The 21,526-nt window shown below is 43.8% G+C and overlaps 1 protein-coding gene across 1 annotated transcript in view; it reads right to left on the bottom strand.

Moving 5' to 3' along the window:
• LOC135587679 (GRF1-interacting factor 2-like) overlaps window positions 1-20,573 on the bottom strand; it is a 37,439-nt gene extending 16,866 nt beyond the window's left edge. The window contains exon 1 of the mRNA XM_065079332.1: window positions 20,352-20,573. Within this exon, the coding sequence (XP_064935404.1) occupies window positions 20,352-20,429 (78 nt within the window). The 5' untranslated portion in view covers window positions 20,430-20,573. The remainder of the gene's footprint in view (window positions 1-20,351) is intronic.
• Between the last annotated feature and the right edge of the window lie 953 nt (window positions 20,574-21,526).

Raw genomic sequence — 21,526 nt, 5'->3', positions numbered from 1 at the left:
ACAAGTTTCCCAAGAACAAGCGGAATGCAGACACATATGGGAAATCAACGCAGAACTACCGCCAGGATTGGAAGAATGCAAATGCTTCAAGAGAACGTCGCAAAGAAGGCATAGGAGACATTGTCCCTTATGCAAGATCACTTCGTGTGGAATGTGTAGCATATATTACTTTGACAAAAGGACCCCCGTCAGGATGGAGGAACCCCCAAGGTATGAACCTAGAAACTTGCTTCAAACACAACAAGACTTTATTAATCATTGCGAAGCAGAAATAAGGAGGCTCAAAATGGCGGTTGAATTTGAACGATAAAAGGCTAAGGAGCTAGAAGAAATGCATATTCAATCTATAGCCATAACTCAGGAAAACCTCCGTTTACAAAACAAAGTGGTAGAGCTAAAGGAAAAATATGACAAATTGGAAGGAGAAGTACTGGAAGTGGATCGGTTAAGGCTAGAGAAGGCCGATCTCCTGAAAGAAATACAAAGGCTTGGAAAAGGAAAAACTGAAGAAAGCGAAGAAGAAGAAGAAAATGAAGAGGCCCTTGTTCTCTTGGAGGAAGAAACGCAGAAAATCCTCTCTATGGAAACAAAGAAAACGGGAGGATCAAGAAGATCTAAGAATATGCTCTTCAACTTAAAGGTGCATATGGAAATTCTGAATATTCCCCCTTTTGAAGTTAATGCCATACTAGATACAGGTGCTACCACTTGTTGCATAGACGAGAAGGCTGTACCAAAAGCTGCAATAGAAGAAAACCCTTATGTGGTGCATTTCAGTGAGATCACCTCCAAAACGACCGCGAACAAAAAATTAAGGGGAGGCAAAATGACTATTGGGAACAACACTTTCAGGATTCCTTACACCTATGTGTTCTCAATGAAGCTTGGAGATGATATTCAAATGATAATAGGATGTAATTTTATAAGGGCAATGCAAGGAGGAGTTAGAATTGAAGGTAACACGGTTACGTTTTACAAAAACTTAACGACTATTAATACTTTGCCCTATATCTCAACAGCTGCAGCAATAGAAGAACTAGATCTGGAAGAAGAGGACTATATCCAAATCCAAGAGGCAGTATTTTACTCTGCAAGAGCTCAGCAAAGCAATGAAGATATAAGGGCCAAGTTTGGAAGCCTACTAGACCAGTTAAAGGCCCAAGGCTATATTGGAGAAGATCCCCTCAAACATTGGGAAAAGAACAAGATAACCTGCAGGTTGGAAATTAAAAATCAAGACTTCGTGGTGGAGGACAAACCCCTGAGACATTTAACACCACAAGCAAAGGAAGCCTTCTCAAGGCATGTGAAAGCACTACTAGAAATAGGGGTTATCAGACCAAGCAAAAGTAAGCACCGTACTACTGCTATAATTGTTAATTCAGGAAACACGGTGGACCCCATAACAGGAGCTGAAAGAAAGGGGAAGGAAAGGATGGTTTTTAATTACAAAAGGCTCAACGACATCACCGAAAAGGATCAATACAGCCTTCCTGGTATTAATACCATCCTTAAAAAGGTCAGCAATAGCAAAATATACTCAAAGTTTGACCTAAAATCGGGCTTTCACCAAGTTGCCATGCACCCTGATTCCATTGAATGGACTGCATTCTGGGTTCCTGAAGGACTATATGAATGGCTTGCAATGCCATTTGGTCTCAAAAATGCCCCTGCTATATTCCAAAGAAAAATGGATAGCTGCTTCAAAGGTACTGAACAATTCATTGCAGTATACATTGATGATATTCTTGTCTTCTCAGAAAACGAAAAGGAGCATGGGCAACACCTTACTAAAATGTTAGAAATATGCCAAGAAAACGGCCTTGTCTTAAGCCCAACGAAAATGAAAATTGCAGTAAAGGAAATTGAATTTCTTGGAGCCGTCTTGGGGAACTCCAAAATCAAGTTACAGCCCCATATTATTAAAAGAATCACAGAATATCAAGAAGAAGACCTTACTACCAAGAAAGGCCTCAGATCATGGCTTGGGATTCTAAACTATGCAAGAAGCTATATACCCAACCTGGGCAGGCTTCTAGGCCCATTATATTCAAAAACAAGCCCTACTGGCGAGAAAAGGCTGAATGAGCAAGATTGGAAATTAATCAGAAAGATTAAGAGCCTGGTACAAAATCTCCCTGATCTAGAGGTACCTCCTGAAGACTGTTTTATAATACTTGAAACAGACGGATGCATGGAAGGATGGGGAGGCATTTGCAAATGGAAAAAACAAAAATACGACCCCAGAAATACTAAGAAGGTATGTGCCTACGCCAGCGGAAAGTACAACCCAATCAAGTCCACTATAGACGCTGAGATGCATGCAGTCATGAAAACCTTGGAGGCTTTGAAGATTTACTTTCTTGATAAAAAGGAAATCATAATCAGAACTGACTGTCAAGCAATAATAAGCTTTTTCAACAAGTCCACTCAGAACAAACCATCTAGAGTCCGATGGATGGCCTTTGTAGACTACATCACTGGAAGCGGAGTCGAAATCAAATTTGAGCACATCGAAGGAGATAGTAACAGTCTAGCTGAATAAATATTTTTATTAACCATTTTTATTATAAAATACTTTCAGATAATTAAGCTATAGTTTTATAGTGCTTAATTATCTGAAAGTATTAAATATAATAAATAAATAAATATTATTTTAAATAAGCTATAGTTTTATTTTGGTATTTATTGTTTTATAAATAAATAAATATTGATCCAACCTGTTCCTGATCTGTTTGAATCTAACAAACAATGATCCTGAATCAAATTTAATCTGAAAATTTTCTTTACTATAATGTTATTTCAATAAATGATCATTATGATTTGTTCATAGAAAGTGAGTGACAGAAACAATAAAAGACCTACTAAAATAGGATAGAACAAGTAAAGAAGACAATTTTATCACAACTTGGCCTGATATACTTACTGACTAGAACATTAAACCATTAGGACCAAAATGTTTAAGCCAAGCCAAGTAGTTGAAGATCCATTTAGCCTTATATACCATAATAATCCCCCTACAGCTTCCAAATATGCAAGCTTCAGCAAAGTCCAATTACTGTCCTCTTCATATGGTGGTAAAAGGACCAAAAAGAAGCCATTCAATAGATTATATGAGTCAGATGAAAATGATCACAAGCCTTGGTTGCTATTGGACAAAGACAGAAATTGAAGGGCAGAAGCTGAGCTAACCTAATGAAGTGGACCATCTTAGGAGCCCTTCAGAATCGCAGTATTAAAGATGTACACTTGGTACATAAGGCTAAAACTAAGCATATAAAAAGACTACAAAAGACAATCCAAATCAGTGTTTTCAATTGGTGCTCGAGCACTCGCTTAGGTGACCATGCAAGGCAATTCAATGAGGCACCACTCGGGCATGCAGCTGAGCTATTGGACAAAGACAGAAATTGAAGGGCAGAAGCTGAGCTAATCTAATGAAGTGGACCATCTTAGGAGCCCTTCAGAATCGCAGTATTAAATAAGTACACTTGGTACATAAGGCTAAAACTAAGCATATAAAAAGACTACAAAAGACAATCCAAATCAGTGTTTTCAATTGGTGCTCGAGCACTCGCTTAGGTGACCATGCAAGGCAATTCAATGAGGCACCACTCTGTCACGACCTTAGCTGGTTTTGCCTAAGGCGTGCGGCACCCTCGCGCGTCCGTCCGCAAAGGTCAGCCTCCCCGAAGCCTCCCATTGTCCCTTAGGACCAACAAAAGAGAGAACGGGTTAAAGAGAACGCCTCAATCGGGATCCACAAGCAAACATGTCCGAAAAACACTTCATAGACAATGCAAATTACAAACAGACTTTACAAGCTCTGAACAGTGGCACAACAAAGGGTAAAATGGTCCATTACAGACCGAAAAGCTCTCGCACGTGTCCACATGACACAACCTTTATTTACAAGCCTAAAGAGGCCACCAACCCAACTAACATGGGACTATTTAGCCTTCGGCCGCCCCTCTACCTGCTGTACAAGGCATGAACATGCCAAAAGACAACGGACAGACATAAGCATTACATCCAACATCTTGTTTAGAAGTTTGTCCGTTACATTCTCCCCCACTTATCCCTTCGACGTCCTCGTCGAAGCCTTTGTGAACACTGCAACTCTTCGCCTTTGCTGAGTCTTCAATCTTCCGCTCCAGCTGCAATGCGCCTCCTGGCTCCCAGCTGCTCTCCGCTGCTGTTTCTGAGTAGTCGAACCTTTGATCCGCCATGCTGCTTCAACTCGCCAATGACTCTGACTCTGGTGTGGGGTTGGCTGAGTTGTATTGATCCTCGTTGATTCCTGCGGATCCACCAAATGAAGGAAAAGACCATCCTTAGTGCGCCAGTCTCTCAAAATTTCCACATGCTGCTTGAACTGGGTAGATGCTTATTGGAGCTTTAACGAGCATCGCCTCGCAAACTTCTGAAGTTTTGGGTCCTTCCTCCACAAAATCTGCTCATTGACTCTTCTTTCACTTAGTTGTCACATCCAAGTAGGTTCGCATCACTTCCGCTTTCGATTGGCATTTCGTTGGGAAATGAGACGGACAATCTACTCTCAGTAGCACTGATCGCCGTTGGTGAGGATTTGACAACTATTGTCTTCCATTATCTTCGAAGGGTCTTTGAACTTGTGCAGCGCTCCTCTGCTGGATAGATAAGAGAATTGGGGTACTCGGTTTCGCCCATTCTCTTAAGCGTTGAGAAGGCAAAGGTTACTTGACTTCGCCCGCCTCCTCGAGGTTGTACTTCATGCATCGAGCTGGTTACTGGCCTTCGCCTGCTCTTTGCTCACACTTCTGAAGCACTTGAAGTGTTTGCACTCCTTGCGTTGAGTTAGCTACTGTGATTCACCTTCTCAATGCCATTGAACTTCTGGAATGCAGGAAGTTTTTACCCCAACTTGGAGTAATTCTCTGATAGATGAGGTCGCCTCTGGGATTGTACCGTCTTCTCCATCAACCCTGCCGCCTACTCCACTGAGTAGCAAAGGTACAGCACCACGTACTGCCTGCTTCGTTCCTTGGTCGTGCACTCTTGCATGACCCGAAGTCCTTCACTTACGGCTATCTTGATGAGAAACTTGTTGACACCGGTCTTACGAAGTTTCTTGGCCTCTGCCCTTCAGCCTTGTCTCGGTACTTGGAGATTGCCTCTGCATGCTCCACCTCCTCGGCCCCTTTCACGACCAAGCGCTCTCCCTCCGTGAGAGCAAGGGATCAATGACTTGCACGGAAGTCCCGCCTCTGCGGTACCATGGCGCTGCCATGCCCATGGCCCTACTATCCGTCGCCTCGCCTCTGTATCCCTTTCCTTCACAATCAGTAGAGATGTCTTCGTGGCACTCCTCTGAGTCCACCTCCATTCTAACTGATGCTTGATTTTGGGTAGCTAAGTCCCTCTGGACTCGTCGTCGCTTCCTCGCCCCTTTCGACCCCCTGCTTCAACACCACTGTGTTCTTCCAAGCAGTCCGTTTGGTCGATGGAAAGACAGACTGCAACTCCCATGCATGGCCTCTGCCATCACATTGTAGGGTTTGCCCCGATTCTGTTCTCCTTAGCTTCCTTGGTAGCAACGTTCGCTTACTCAACCTTGTCCTCTGACTTGTCGGGCTCCCTTAAGCGAATATGAGCTCTGGAGCAGTCCAACTCTCCAGCTGCTTCGATCATACCTCTGCATGATCAAGTCCCTCTCATGGGACTCACTGGTACTTGCATTCGAACTTTTCCCTTGGTGGAACCCAGCCCCCATATGCTGATGACCAAGGTTTTCATCCGATGCAAAATTCGGTGCACGCCCGGAAGACCCGCCTCTGCGGTACCATGGCCTTCACTCCTTGAATCCATAGCCCTTCTTGCCGTCGTGTTGTTCACCAAAGCGGAGCTCCCAGTAGCTCCCGATCATACCTCCATATGATCTAGTCCCTCCCGGGACTATGTCGTGTGTGTCGCATTGCCACGAACTGTTCCACCACGATCCGCTGCACCATGTCGCCTCCTGGTGACATCTCCATTGCATTCTGATCCTTGTGGAATAAACTCGAATTGTGAACCCTCCATGTGTGGCCTCTGCCAATACATCGCAGGGTCTCCTCCACCTTCGATTTTGTTCGCTCCTTTGGCAATCGACCTTCATCCACCCACTCTTGGGTCACACCTAGATGAAGCACCGCTCTAGGACAGTCCGTCGCCTAGTAGCTCCCGAAGTCCACCGACTTCACTGTAATTTGTGCACCATTATCTGGATCCTGGGCCTCTGCCCCTACCAGCACAATCTCCGCTGCGCACTGCTTCCTTCATGGCAACTTGAATGGCAACACTGTGGCATATTCTTCAAGAGTACCCGCCTCTGCGTCCTCTTGCCCCGTGCTAAGGCCTTCTGAACCCAACTTCGCCTCCGCAAATTGAGTCGCCTTAGTTCCTCCATCAAATGCTCCTCCGAGATAAGGTGCATGTGCCCAGAAGCTCCCTTCGTCTTTGGCACCATGCAAGATGAGTCCGCTCCGTCAGAATGAAGGACCCATGGAACAACATGATCCTACCCTTGCCTCTGCAAGAGCTCATGTCTTTGACCTCTGTCTAAGGAAAGCACTATGCTTCTGCTCCATGTTCCAACTTCTCTACTGGCTCCCTTCAGGCGGCTTGGGTACTTCGCCAAGTTACACCCAAGTTGCTCCGCCCCTCGTTTTTGCATTGAGTCGATGGTGGCCCTCGCGCCCACCATTCCACGGGTCAACCCTCCCTTGAGTCCGATCTCCATATCGACTCTAAGTGTGCCTTCATTTAAGTTGCTTCAGGTCGCTCCCCCACTTGATCTCGCAATGCATCCACCAATGCATTCTCTCGAGCGAGATCATGCGGCAACTCCTCGCTGCTTGCTCGGTCCATTGAGCTTCGTGGAGTTGTTGTTCGTGAGGTACTCCTCCTCAACATGTGAAGTCCGTCTCACATGATTCTCCCTCTGGAGTGCCGAGACTTATCCCTCCTGGATAACTATCCCGTTGGAGCAATATCTCTCTTCGTTTCGGAGACCACCATCCCCTTGGACTACTCCGATCTGCTGAACAAACTGTGCATTGTTCTGCCTCTTGCAAACGCACTTGCTAGATTGCGCCTCCATGTCAATACAGCCACCGCTGCACCCCTCAAGGCCTAGCAACATGCTGAACTCGTTGCACACTTCAGCCTCCTCCGGACGTATCCTTCGCATGTCGAAGAGAAAGTTTCAATGCTCCATGGCGCCGAGTCTCGACCGCCTTGGGATGGCCACGAACAATCCATCGTCCGCATACAAGCCCATGCATGAGTACCGAATTCTTCAAGTTAGCAATTCCCCTCACCTCTGTGAGCTTTGCACAACTCTTTCGGTCGCTGAGCAACTCATTCCACTTTGCATGGTCTCGTCCTTTGCCAAGCGCCTCGCTTGCCTTGAGCACCATCAAGTAAAGTTGTCAACGTTGAGCCGTAGCTCAAACTCAGCCATCCCAACCTTTGTGCGCTCCAAATTCTTCCAAGCTTGCCTGTTCTCGTGGTGCCTCTTGCGCGAAGGGTTGGCCATTCCTCTGAATGCCAATCTCAGATGCCCGCTCCTCTGAGCGACTCTTTTCCCTACATCTCCATGCCCGTTTTCCCTCAAACGGTCGCGCGTGTGCTGACTGCCCTCAACGCAGCCCCGCTAGGTCCCCCACGTTTGCATGTCAAGTGTTTCTATGAGTGCTTGTCCCGCTCTGATACCATAATGTCACGACCTTAGCTGGTTTTGCCTAAGGCGTGCGGCACCCTCGCGCGTCCGTCCGCAAAGGTCAGCCTCCCCGAAGCCTCCCATTGTCCCTTAGGACTAACAAAAGAGAGAACGGGTTAAAGAGAACGCCTCAATCGGGATCCACAAGCAAACATGTCCGAAAAACACTTCATAGACAATGCAAATTACAAACAGACTTTACAAGCTCTGAACAGTGGCACAACAAAGGGTAAAATGGTCCATTACAGACCGAAAAGCTCTCGCACGTGTCCACATGACACAACCTTTATTTATAAGCCTAAAGAGGCCACCAACCCAACTAACATGGGACTATTTAGCCTTCGGCCGCCCCTCTACCTGCTGTACAAGGCATAAACATGCCAAAAGACAACGAACAGACATAAGCATTACATCCAACATCTTGTTTAGAAGTTTGTCTGTTACAACTCGGGCATGCAGCTGAGCTAGGCACTGGGCGACTTAGGCATGTGCCCGAGCCAAATAAAGCATGGGTTCAATTGGACTTTGATTGGGTTCAATCAATTGGAATTAGTTGGTTTAAATGAAACAACTAATAAAAACTTACTCTCCCACCTCCTCCTCTCCCCCCCTCCATGCCTGATCCGGTGAAGAACCCAATGAAAAAAACCATATCGTGAGCCTCCTTTGCTCACTGCTAACGTATGCAGCATCTTCTTCGGTTTACATCATTGACTGCGAGCCTACACCCTATTGTCACGGACAAAATTATAAACAGGGTGTTTGATATAATGCTCACGTATGTTCGTGTCTTTCGGTTTTGTTCATGCTTTGCACAGCATGTAAAGGGCTAATAGTAGACTTAGCAACCTCATTTTGGTTGCCTTTGGTGGCTGTTTTAGGCTTATAAACAAAGATTGTCATGTGGGCACTTCGGTCAATAGTTGACCATTTTGGACCCTTTGTTGTGCAACCGTTCAGAGCTTGTAAAATCTATGTTTGTAATTTGCATTGACTATGAAGTGTTTGCTGAAATGGTTGCTTGTGGATCCTGAGTGAAACGCTTTTTCTAACCTGATTTCTCTTTTGTAGGTCCTAAGGGACCATAAGAGATTTCGGGGAGACTGACCTTTGTAGACGGACACATAAGGGTGCCACACGACTTAGGCAAAACCAGCTAAGTTCGTGACATTTGGTATCAGAGCGAAACAAGCACACAGAAACACTGGACATGCAAATGTGGGGGACCTAGTGGGCTGCATTGAGCGCAGCCAGCACACGCGACCGTTTGAGAGAAACGGGCATGAAGATGTAGGGGAAAGGAATCGCTCATAGGACCAGGCATGTGAGATTGACATTCAGAGGAATAGTCAACCGTTCGGGTGAGAGATACCACGAGAACAAGCAACCAACCTGAGAAGAATGCATAGCACACAAAGGTTAGGATGGCTGAGTTCGAGTTACGGCTCGACGTTGGCAACCATACTTGATAGTGCTTAAGGCAAGTGGGGTGCTTGGTAAAAGATGAGATCGTGCAAAATGAGATGGGTTGCTCAGCAACCGAAAGAGTTATACAAAGCTCATAGAGGTGAGGGGAATTGTTAACTCGAAGAATTCAGTACTCATACAAGGGCTTGTATGCGGACGATAGAATGTTTGTGGCCATCCCAAAGCGACCGAAACTCAGTGCCATGGAGCATTGAAACTTTTTCTTCGGCATGAGAAGGATATATCCATTGGAGGCTGAAGTGTGCAGCAAGTTCAGCATATTACTAGGCCTTGAGGAGTTTAATGAGAGTTGTATTGGCAAAGAGTCGCAATCTAGCAAGTGCTTTTGCGGGGGCAGAACAATGCACAGTTTGTTCAGTAAGGTAAAGTAGTCCAAGGGGATGGTGGTCTCCAAAACATCCAGAGAGAAGGATACAAAGAGAGAAGTTGGTCTAACGGGACAGATATCCAAGAGAGATAAGTCCCAACGCTCTAGAGAAAGACTCATATACAACGGACCGCACATGTTGAGGAGGAGTACCTCAAGACAGCAACTCCATAAAGTTCAACGGACCAAGCGAGCGACGAGGAGTCGTCACATGATCTTGTATGAGGTAACGCATTGGTGGATGCATTTCAAGATCAAGTGGAGGAGCGACCTAAAGCAATACAAAATAAAAACACATTTGGAGCCGATATAAAAATCAGACTCAAAGGAGGGCTGACCCGTGGAGTGGTGGGCGCAAGGGCCACCATCAACTCAATGCAAATCGAGTGGAGCAACTTGGGTGTAACTTGGTGAAGTACCCAAGCCACATGAAAAGAGTCAGCATAGAAGATAGAACATGGAGCGGAGGCATGAAGCTTTCCTTGGACAGATGTCAAGAATATAAACTTTTGTAGAGGCAAGAGCGGGATCATATCATTCCATGGGTCCCTCATTCTGATAGAGCAGACTTATCTTGCATGGTGCCAAAAACGAAGGGAGCTTCAAGTCATATGCACCTTATCTTGAAGAAGCATTTGACGAAGGAACCAAGGCGACTCGACTTGCGGAGGCAAAGTTAGGGCCATAAGGCCTTGGCAAGGGGCAAAAGGACGTTGAGGCGAGTACTCTTGAAGAATACGCCACAGTGCTGCCATTCGAGTTACCATGAAGGAAGCGGTGCGTAGTGGAGATTGTGCTGTGGGGGGGGGGAGGCAGAGGACCAAGGTTCAAATAATGGTGCAATAATTTCAACGAAGTCAGTGGACTTCGGGAGTTGCTAGGCGACGGACTATCCTAGAGCTGTACTTTATCTGGGTGTGACCCGAGAATGGGTGGACGAAGGTCAATTGCTAAAGGAGCGTACACAATCGAAGGTGGAAGAGGCCCTGTGATGTGCTGGTAGAGGCCACACATGGAGGGATCGCAATATGAGTTCATCCTACAATGATCAGAATGCAATAGAGATGTCACCAGGAGGCGACATAGTGCAACGGATCATGGTGGAACAATTCGAGGCAATACGATACACACGAAACTAGTCCTACAAGGGACTAGATCATATGGAGGTATGATCGGGAGCTACTAGGAGCTTTGCTTCGGTGAACAACACAAAAGCAAGAAGGGCTATGGATTCGAGGAGTGAATGCCATGGTACCGCAGAGGCGGGTCTTCCATGCATGCATCGAGTTTTGCATCGGATGAAAGCTTTGGTCATCAGCATATGGGGGCTGTGTACCACCAAGGAAGAATTTCGAATGCAAATACTAATGATTGGAGCGATTAGAGAGTTGGACTGCTCCAGAGCTCATATTCACTTAAGGGAGCCCGGCAAGTCAGAGGACAAGGCCGAGTAAGCGAACGTTGCTATCAAGGAAGCTAAGGAGAATAGAATCGACATGAGCCCTACAACATGATGGCGGAGGCCATGCATGGAAGTTTCTGTCTATCTTTCCATTGACCAAGGGAATTGTTTGAAGAATACAGAGGTGTTGAAGCAAGTGGTCAAAAGGGACGAGAAAGCGACGACGAGTCTAAAGGGACTTAGCTACCCAAAACCAAGCATCAATTATAATGAAGATGGACTCGGAGAAGTGCTAAAGTGCCGAGGCTGATCTACCGATCGTGAAGAAAGGGACGCAAATGAGAGGTGACGAATAATAGAGTCATAGGCATGGCAAAACCATGGTACCGCAAATGCAGGACTTCCGTGGAGTCATCAATCCCTTGTTCTCATGGAAGGAGAATGCTTGGTCATGAAAGGAGTCGAGGAGATAGATAATATAGAGGCAAACTCCAAGTACCGAGACAAGGCTGAAGGGCAGAGGCCGGGCAACTTTGTAAGACCAGTGTCAACGAGCTTCTCATCAAAATAACCGAAGGTGGAGGACTTCGGGTCGATGCAAGAGTACTCAATCAAGGAACGAAGTAGGTAGTATGTGGTGTTGTAACTTTACTACTTAGAGGAGTAGGCGACAGAGATGATGGAGAAGACGGTATAATCCCAGAGGTGACCAAAACTATTAGAGACTTGCTCCAAGTTGGGGTGAAAATTTCTTGCATTCAAGAAGTTTGATGGCATTCAGAAGGTGAATCACGGTAGCTAACTTAATGCAAGGAGTGCAAACACTTTGAGTGCTTCAGAAGTGTGAGCAAAAAGCGGATGATGGCTAGTAACCAGCTCAATGCATGAAGTACAACCCTCAAGAAGGGGGGCGAAGTCAAGTAACCTTTGCCTTCTCAACTCTTAAAGAAATGGGCAAAATCGGGTATCCCAATTCTCTTATCTATCCAGTAGAGGAGCTCTGCATAGGTTCAAAGACCCTTCGAAGAAACCTAAGAGAAGACAATAGTTATCAAATATTCACTAATGGTGATCGGTGCTACTGATAGTAGATTGTCCGTTTCATTTTCCAACAGAATGCCAATCGAAAACGAAAGTGATGAGAACCTACTTGGAAGTGACAACTAAGTAGAAAGAGAATCGATGGGCAAATTTTACGAAGGAAAGACCAAAAAACTTCAAAGTTTGCGAGACGATGCTCGTTAAAACTCCAACAAACATCCACCTAGTTCAAACGACACGAGGCATTTGAGAGACTAGTGCATACCAAGGATGGTCTTTTCCTTCATTTAAAGAATCCGCAAGAACCAACAAGGATTAACACAACTCAACCGACCCCACATCAAAGTTAGAGTCATTGGCGAGTTAAAGTAGTATGATGGATCAAAGTTTGACTACTCAACGACAGTGGTAGAGTGTAGTTGGTGTAATATCCCTCACTTTTGAAAATTTATTAATAAGGATTTATATGTAAATTGGAGGATCTATATGTAAATATTGAAATTTCAAGGACTAAACTGTTAAGTTGCAAAAAAGAAAAAAAAATAAAGAAAACCGAAAATTTCGGTTTTATCCCACCGCCTCCCACGCTCTTTGTTCCCGAAACAAAGAGAGCTGTGGGGCGTGGGAAGAAGAAGAAGAGTAGTTGAGGGAGAAGAGAAGAAAAGAAGAAGAAGAGGGAAAAGAAGAGAGGAGGAAGAAGAGGGAGAAGAGAAGAAAAGAAGAAGAAGAAGAAGAAGAAGAAGAAGAAGAAGAAGAGAAGAGGATAGCTGCGGCAAGGCTGCAGCGAGGAGGTGTGTGGCGTTGGGGAGGAAAAGGGAAGAGGAGAAGAAGAGAAGGAGAAGAAGAGGGAAAAGAGAGGGAAGAGGGAGAGGAGCGAGAGGTGGCAGCAGCTAGGGCTGCAGCACCTCTGTTTCCTGCAGGTGGAAACAGAGGAGAGGTGTGGGGCGTTCGAAGAGGAGAAGAAGAAGAAGAGGAAGAGAAGAAGAAAAGGAAGCAGGAGAAGAGGTTGTGATACCTCTGTTTCCTGCAGAGGAAACAGAGGAGAGGGTGTGTGTGACGCCGGGGAGGAGGAGGGAAGAAGAAGAGGAGAAGAAGAAGAGAAGGGAAAGGAGGAGCTGCGGCTGCGGCGGTGGCAGCTGCAGCTGGAAGAGAAGGAGAGGAAAAGATGGTGAGGAAGAAGAGAAGAAGAAGAAGAGGAAGAGAAGAAGTAGAAGCGGGTGAAGAGGCGGCACCTCTGTTTCCAGCAGGAGGAAACAGAGGAGAGGAGGTGCTGTTCGTCGGGGAGAAGAAGGGGAGGAAGGAGAAGAAGAGAAGAAGAAGAAAGGAAGGAGAAGAAAGAGGAGAAGGGAAAGAAGTAGCTGCGGCTGCGGCTGCGGCAGCTACAGATGTGGCAGGGAAAGAGGAAGAGGAAGGAAGAAGGGAAGGAGAGGAAGAAGAAAGCGGGAAAAAAGGGCTGCGGTCGGGATTGCGGCCGCGGCGGCAGCGACTGCGTATGCAGCAGCTGTGCCTGCGAAAGAAGGGGAGGAAGAAGGCAGTGCGGTGGAAGGGGTTGCGACTGTGGCAGCGGCAGCGGCGGTGGCGGTGGCTGTGGCAGCTGCGTTTGGGAAAGAAAAAGAAGAAATGAGAGTAAGAGAGAGCAGATGATTGTGCCTCGATGTTCGGCACGAGTTGTAGTTGCGGAGAAAGAAAGAAAACGAGTGCAGAAAACGAAACAGAGAGAGGAGACGGAGGAAAAGAAGAAAAAGGATTCGAGCGTACACCTTTTTCGAATCTTTGGATCAAAACCTTCGAAAGGCAAGTTTCCCGATCGTTTCTCCTATAATTGTTCTAATTTTTCTTATTGCAAGTATTATGATCTTCCTCGTGCAAGTGTTACGATCCTTCCTATTGCAAGCTTTCAATTTTTTCCTATTGCAAGTGTCCTGATCTTTCCTTACTGTAATTTTTGTTAGGATCGAGAGCACTAAGAGGGGGGGGGTGAATTAGTGCAGCGGAAAACTTTCTACGATTAAAACGAAACTGCGTTCGAACGATAAAAACAATTTCTGTGTGAAAGTCGATTCTAAGCAAGATTAAAGTCAATCTATGCAGGCAGTTTGCAGCTATGATGAAAACCAGAATATAGGCGCAAACTGAAATCAGACGTTCGTACGAAGAAACTGATTTACGTCTAAATGTTGATTCGTAAATCACTTGATTAGGCAAGATGCAGTTTAAGCAAGAGTATAAAGGCAGTTTGCAGTTATGGTAAAGCTCAAAACGTAAACGCAATCTGAAATATGATGATCGTACGAAAAAGCAGATTTACGCCTAAACGCAGATTCAGAAAGCTCTGAACTTAGAAACTCGTTCGTAAAAGCGCAAAAGGCAGTAGCTATTTAGGAGGTTTGCAGTAAAGATAAAATGCTCAAAGTAAATGCAAACCGAGATTTAGAGTGGTTCGGTCAATCTTGACCTACTCCACTTTTGGCTTCCTCCACCGACAAGGTCACCGACGTCAACTAGAGGCCTTCCTTCAATAGGCGAAGGCCAACCACCCTCTTACAGTTTCACTCCTTTTGACGGGCTTAGGAGACAACCCTTACAGAATTTTCTCTCCTCTCTTTACAACTCAGAACTTGGAAGAACAGAGGGAGAAGAACTTTTGGCCTTTACAACAATTTTGAGCTCTAAGAATCACAGAAAAAGATCAAGATTTCGGTGTATGTCTGTGCCCTTTCAGTGCTGAATGGGTGGGGTATTTATAGGCCCCAACCCAGTTCAAATTTGGAGCTCAAAACTGTCAATTCCCGGAATTCCGGGATCAGGCGGTTGCACCTCCTGACTGGAGCGATTGCACCGCCTGGCAGAGCTCGAAGACTAAGCCTCTAGGCGGTGCCACCTCCTGTCAGGGGCGGTTGCACCTCCTGCCAAAGCTCGAAGACTGAGCTCAGGCGGTTGCACCTCCTAACTGGGGCGGTTGCACCGCCTGCCAGAGCTCGAAGACCGAGCTCAGGCGGTGCCACCTCTTGTCAGGGGCGGTTGCACTGCCCAGTCTCGCTCGGAGACTGAGCCCAGGCGGTGCTACCTTTTGGCTGGGGCGGTTGCACCGCCCAGTCTTGCTCGGAGACTTAGCCAAGGCGGTGCTACCTCCTGGCTTGGGCGGTTGCACCTCCCACAACAATCAGGGTCCGAATGGGTTGATCCATTCGGCCCAATTTGGGTCTTTCAGGGGCCCAATTGCCCCAAGATTAAGTTAATGGGATCACCTCCCATTTCCAACTTAATCATTGTGCTAACTACGATTTTTCCTAAGACATTTACTGCAACTTGCTCCGGTGCGTCAATCGCTTCTTCCGGCGAGTTTCCAGCGAACTTCCGTCGATCATCCGATGAACCCTCGGTGATGCTCCTGCGGACTTCCGGCAAACTCCTGAACTTGCGACGATCCACTTGGCGAGTTCCGACGAGCTTCTTTGGCAAGCTAATGGACTTCTCGGATTTGTTCCCGCAGAACCTCCGACGACCGTCCGAACTTCCGTCGAACTCTCGAACTCCCAACGTGATCGTTATCTTGATTCCGGCGCAACTCCTGCTGCATGTCTTACTTCCATCGTAGTTAATCCTGCACATGTAAACAAAACTTCGATCGAGACAATTAATTCTAAGCAATTAACCAAGTTGTCCGGCATGTCATTGGTCCCTCGACGCTTCGTCCGATTCTTCGGCGCATCGTCCTTTCCTGCGGCCTATTGCCCAATCGGCCAGTTGGCTCCGCAACTCCGATATCCTTGGCACAATACCCGCTCTTCTTAGCCCGATGCCCGAGTCCACAGCCCGAAGCCTTCTGTCGATACGTCGACCGTTCCATCGGCCCGACGTCCAATCTTCTGACATGTTCCTCCTGCACAACATGATTTTCCTGCTTTAATTGTCTCATCCTGATCGAAGCATCCTGCATCACTCAAAACGCAGATCAAATCATAAACATATATCAAGTAGTTTCATCATCAAAATACGAGATTCAACAATTTTATCTCTACATTTGCTTTGAATATGAGGAACTTTGAATTGTTCTAGCCTTGCATTTGATATATCTCCTATTTAGACGTAACGATTCGAATCTGTGTAACTTTTGAGATTCTAACCTTTCTATCTTGTTATGGTTATAACTTCATGTATTGATCTCTGATTTAGACAAAAATTATTTGATCAGAATATAGACTCATAAACCTTTCTTTTGATAGCTTATTTTAGGAATTCGGAGTAAGTTTGCCTGCCCAGTTTTTTGTTGAAACTAACCTTGTGAATTCTGTAAAAATTGAGATTTGTTCTTTGATCTTGGGTTACTAAATCTATGGTAACTCCTTGTTGGAAACCTTGATTCGTACGAAATTTATTTCATCAGAAACTAGATTGAAATATCTTTCCAATGATATATTTTCTGAGTAAAATTGGAGCACGATTGATAGTTTGATATTATTTGTTCAATGTGCCTCTTGTATTCTACCAGAAATCGAGCTTTGGTCGATTTCTTATATTCTGGTTTCATTCCTTTGAAAATTAATATCCTTTAGCTTTCTTATTCAATTGAGCTTTATATTACTACTTTGAATTCTTGTATGCTCTTGTCCTACATGTATTTGGATACCTAAATCTGTTATGTAAACTTCATGTTTGTATCGTAATGTTTCATAAAGGCACATGTAAATTTCGTTGTTCCGCATGTGCTTCCGACATGTCCCAATTTATTGTTCACAATACCCTTTTATACTCTGGTGTTTGTGGGATTATTTGGACCTTTGCCAGAAATGGTAAAGGGTATGTGCTTAGAGCCCGCGATGCTCTATATTATGTTTGGTGGTCATTCAGAAATGGATAGACCATATTATGTTTGGAATCCCACTTCACCTTCTATCTGTTTGATATGAAATTCAGAGCCGACCTAGCACTTGGGCAGGGTGAGAGGGCTCAAGTAGGAAAGGGCTACCCGTGGATGGAGTCGAGAACTCATCACGGCGTGGAGCCACCACTGAGTTAAATCTCACATGCACTATGCTAGGGTACGACGTCTGAGCTTCTGTTTCGTATTTTGTATTGATATGCTCCAAAATGTTTCCTATGCCATTGATATACATCAAAATGCTTCGCATACCATTGATATGCTCCGGAACATCTCATACGCTATTGATATGCTCCAATTACTCTGTGCTCCATTTGCTATGAACTGATATGTTCTGAAATATCCTATTTACTATTGATATGCTCCGGAACATCTCGTACGCTATTGATATGCTCCAATTACTCTATGCTCCATCTGTTATGAACCAAATATGTTTTGAATGACATGACACTTATGATTTTGTATCTAATGATATGGTATCTTGAGAATTCTTGTATTCTGTCTTGCATTATGATACCCTACTTGTTTGAAATCGTTCTTTTTGTTCTGAATATGCTTTGTCACTTGCTGAGCTGTTTTTAGCTCATTCCGTTGTTATATAAAATCTTTAAGGTCAGCTTGTCACTCTTTGAGATGTTTGAATTGGGCTGAGACAGTGGAGAGCTATTCAGAATTATGGGCAAGTCTTGTTGGTTATTATGTTATTGTTGTATAAGTATATTTTGTATGTAATGAAATGTTGTCGATGAACCGAAATGGATATACCTTGTAAAAGTGTTAGAAGATCTCTCTTATTTGGAATTTCGGAATGTTAAGTCTAGTTTACGATGATATGAACTTATGGTAAATGGTTGGAGTTATGATTGTATAAATTACATAGCTTGCGGATTTATAAATGTTGTTCATATTTGTTAAGTTGGCTTGGATTGCCATAAATATGAATTATCGAGTGATGTGATATATGATTATAAACTGCACAGGTTTTATATATGTGAATTTGATAGAATGTTTTTTTCAGTGTCCTCAAATGTTAGTTTGGATCCTGGATTGGTTTATGATGAAAATTTTAAAATCATCGATATTATTTGAGGGGCGTGACAGTTGGGAGCCAAGAGACGCATTGCAGTTGGAGCAGAAAATTGAAGACTCAGGAAAGGTGAGGAGATGTAGTGTTTACAAAAGCTTCGACGAGGACATCGAAGGAATAAGTGAGGGAGAATGTCACGGACAAAATTATAAATGAGGTGTTTGGGGTAATACTCACGTATGTGTGTGTCTTTTGATTTTGTTCATGCTTTGCACAGCATGTAAAGGGCTAGTAGTAAGCTTAGCAGCCTCATTTTGATTAGCTTTGGTGGTCGTTTTAGGCTTGTAAACAAAGGTTGTGTTATATGGGCACTTCGGTTTGTAGTAGATCATTTTGGACCCTTTGTTGTGCGACCATTCAGAGCTTGTGAAGTCTATGTTTGTAATTTGCATTGGCTATAAAGTGTTTTCTAAAATGATTGCTTGTGGATCCCGAGTGAAACACTTTCTTTAACCCGTTTTATCTTTTGTAAGTCCTAAGGGACAATAAGAGGTTTCGGGAGGCTGACCTTTGCGGACAAACACACAAGGGTGTCGCACGACTTAGGCAAAACCAACTAAGTTCGTGACATTATGCCGACGTGTGCAATGTCTTCCTTTGGCTTACATAGTCAATCGGGAGCCTCCTTCGCTCTACATCGTCATGTGCAGTGTCTTCCATCGGATTACATCATTGATTACGAGCCTCCTCCTTCCTACACTATCATGTAAAGCTTTGTTTCTCCGCCCTGTGCAGCTTACATTGTCAACTAGCTGTATTCCATTGTTGGTTGCCAAATTCTTTCGTCCTAAGCAACACTACAGTCGCACAAACCTTGCCTAAGTCGAAGAACCCAACCTTCCTCCACCGTGCACTACTGCCTTCCTCAGTGTCATACTCCTGATCCTCTTGCCAACTAGTTACTTCTTCATCTCCTCCTCGTTCTCAATTTATAGGTAACAACATCTTTGTTAATTGATATATTTCCTATACTAGCTTGAGCACTTTGTTTAATGATTTCCTATTTCCTGGACTTTGTTGAACTTTGTTAAATTGTTAGGGACTTGTGAACACTATTAGGTGGGTACACTGTAAGGAGTTACAACATAATAGCATACTGTAGTACACTATTAGGTAGATAACAAGAACACCTCGCTTCACTTTTTCGGTATATATTTTTTAAATTATAAATAAGTAACAGGTATATATTTTTTGAATTTTAATATTCAAGAGTATCTCTCTTCGCTCGGGCAAGCCTCTCGTTCCTCAGGTTAGCAACTTGGCGTCTAGCACTTATGAAAACACTAATCCAAATTAGATACAAATGTACAAAATATATATTGCCAATAAGAGCTTCGGGTTAGAGCTCACAAGAGGTTCTCTGTTTTGACATAAAATCACTATGTTTCTTAGCTTAGTTCCAGATTACAGTAATGTTTTCCACAAATATCTGATGAAGACACTGCATCTCTAGCTTGTACCTTTTTATTCCATGAAAAAGGTTCCAAGTTTCTGGACAAAACCCAATCACAGAAAACATAAGAATACACAAACCGAAACCAAGCATGGGGCAACTGGTGGGTCAAAGCAAAAAGAGAAAAGATCAAGCCAAGTCAAATTCAGGATTTGGCAAAGCATCTGCATGCTATGGCTATTAAAAAAAACTACAACAGTTTTAAGCTTATTGCACCACCAACAACCAACAGAAACCTGTTCTTGCTTCACAGTTCGTTCATTATCAAATACGTTTCAAGCACACAAAATTTGAACGACAACTTGAAATTTCCATCCTGAATGGATGGCGAGAACTGAGGAGAAGATAAGTTTATTCTCTCAACTGGATACGAGGAATAGGAGAGAAGTCAAGAGAATCAAGGAATATCTGGTTGAGCGCCCTTTTTAGTTCACTCTAAAATTGGAGAGATTTGGAGAACAGTGGAGAAAAATGGATCATCCAAATATCTTATTTCCTTATTTGCCAAGTTGTTCTCTTCTCTTCCCTTTTCTACCTTGCAGAAACCAAACAAGAGAAGATTCGGAAAAGAAAGCAAATTTCTCCTCTTTTACCATTCCCCTTCACTTCCCATCACACAATAAATTATACAATCCAAATGGAGCCTAAAACCCTGGATGACGTCTTCGGCAGTAAACCAATTAAAACCCTAGCAACAGCCGCAGACTGACGAAACAAAACAAGAAACATCAGAACAAAGAATTAACGGAAATGACGAAAGGATACCTTCTGATCCTTAATCTCAAGGTGACGTCTTTGGCAGTGAACTAATTAAAACCCTAGCAACAGCCGCAGATTGATCCAACCAAAAAAAATCAGAACAAAGAATCAACGAAAGCGGCAACAGATACCTTTTGAATCTGTTCCGTTGTGATGTTAGAAACAGGGATTGTGGACATGGGGGCCAGCGGATGCGTCGGCTGCTGCATGCTTCCCACTTCTTTTATCCAATCCTTCCGCCTCTCCCTCTATATATAAAGATAGGCAGGAGAAGAGAGCTAAAAGATTTCTTTATAGATTTAAGTTTTCAAGACACTGGCTATATAATGAAGGAAAGGGATCGGGTGGTCTACGGAAGAAGAGGACGACCGTAAAAGCGTGATTCGTATATTGTCTGTGCAGTGAAACTTGCAGATCACCCCATATATGATGCAATGACAGCCATTCCACCTTGGAGTTATTACATATCTTCATCGCACTGTTTTAAAATAACATAATTACCAATATGATTTTAATGTAGCATAAATGCCTCTGATTAGGCTCAGTGGGTAGACGTTTTATCCCAAATAATTTGGGGATACAAAAATATTTATATCACTGGAAACCACAAAGTCACTATTAGAAGGTTAAAAAAACAAAACTAAATACCACGCCCATATAACAAATATTTGTATCTAAAAGATTAAGGTGGTGCAAAAGTGAATAAAAATAGTAAATCATATGATATTATTTTACTATTTCATGCCTCCTAAAACCGATGCCTTCACCTGACATTTAATGTATAATTATTTGAATCAAATATTGTTCACGTTGGACCAATAATAGATATTTTATTGATTTACTGGTGGAGATGGGTTGTGATGATTGTTTATGAAAACTACTTAATAAATGAACATGCTTCCCTCATGCGGTGGTAAGCACAAATTTAAACAACTTAAGATCATTTATAACACATTACAAAAATACATTCATATGATATAATTAAATCAATATTAATAAAAAATGTCTTATTTATCTATCATGTGCTTAAGATCATGATACATCTTTTCTTTTGTTTTTCTTTCCTCTCATATTTATATCACATATTAAATAATACACTCTTCTTTGACATAAAAAAATAGAATAACTATCCCATTTGAGTATGTACTTAACCTGACAGAATTTATCCTGCGGATAACATGAAACTTAAACACTATGTCACGTGACATGAGTTTTTATCTAGATGTATATTTCGCGGACAATGGTAGAATGACACCTTTGTTCACAAAAATCAAATGATGCTCTTACAAAAGCTACAATCCAGCTC

This window comes from Musa acuminata, chromosome BXJ1-8 (assembly GCF_036884655.1).
Source record: "Musa acuminata AAA Group cultivar baxijiao chromosome BXJ1-8, Cavendish_Baxijiao_AAA, whole genome shotgun sequence".
NCBI lineage: Eukaryota > Viridiplantae > Streptophyta > Magnoliopsida > Zingiberales > Musaceae > Musa > Musa acuminata.
This window is presented reverse-complemented; position numbering and strand designations above follow the sequence as displayed.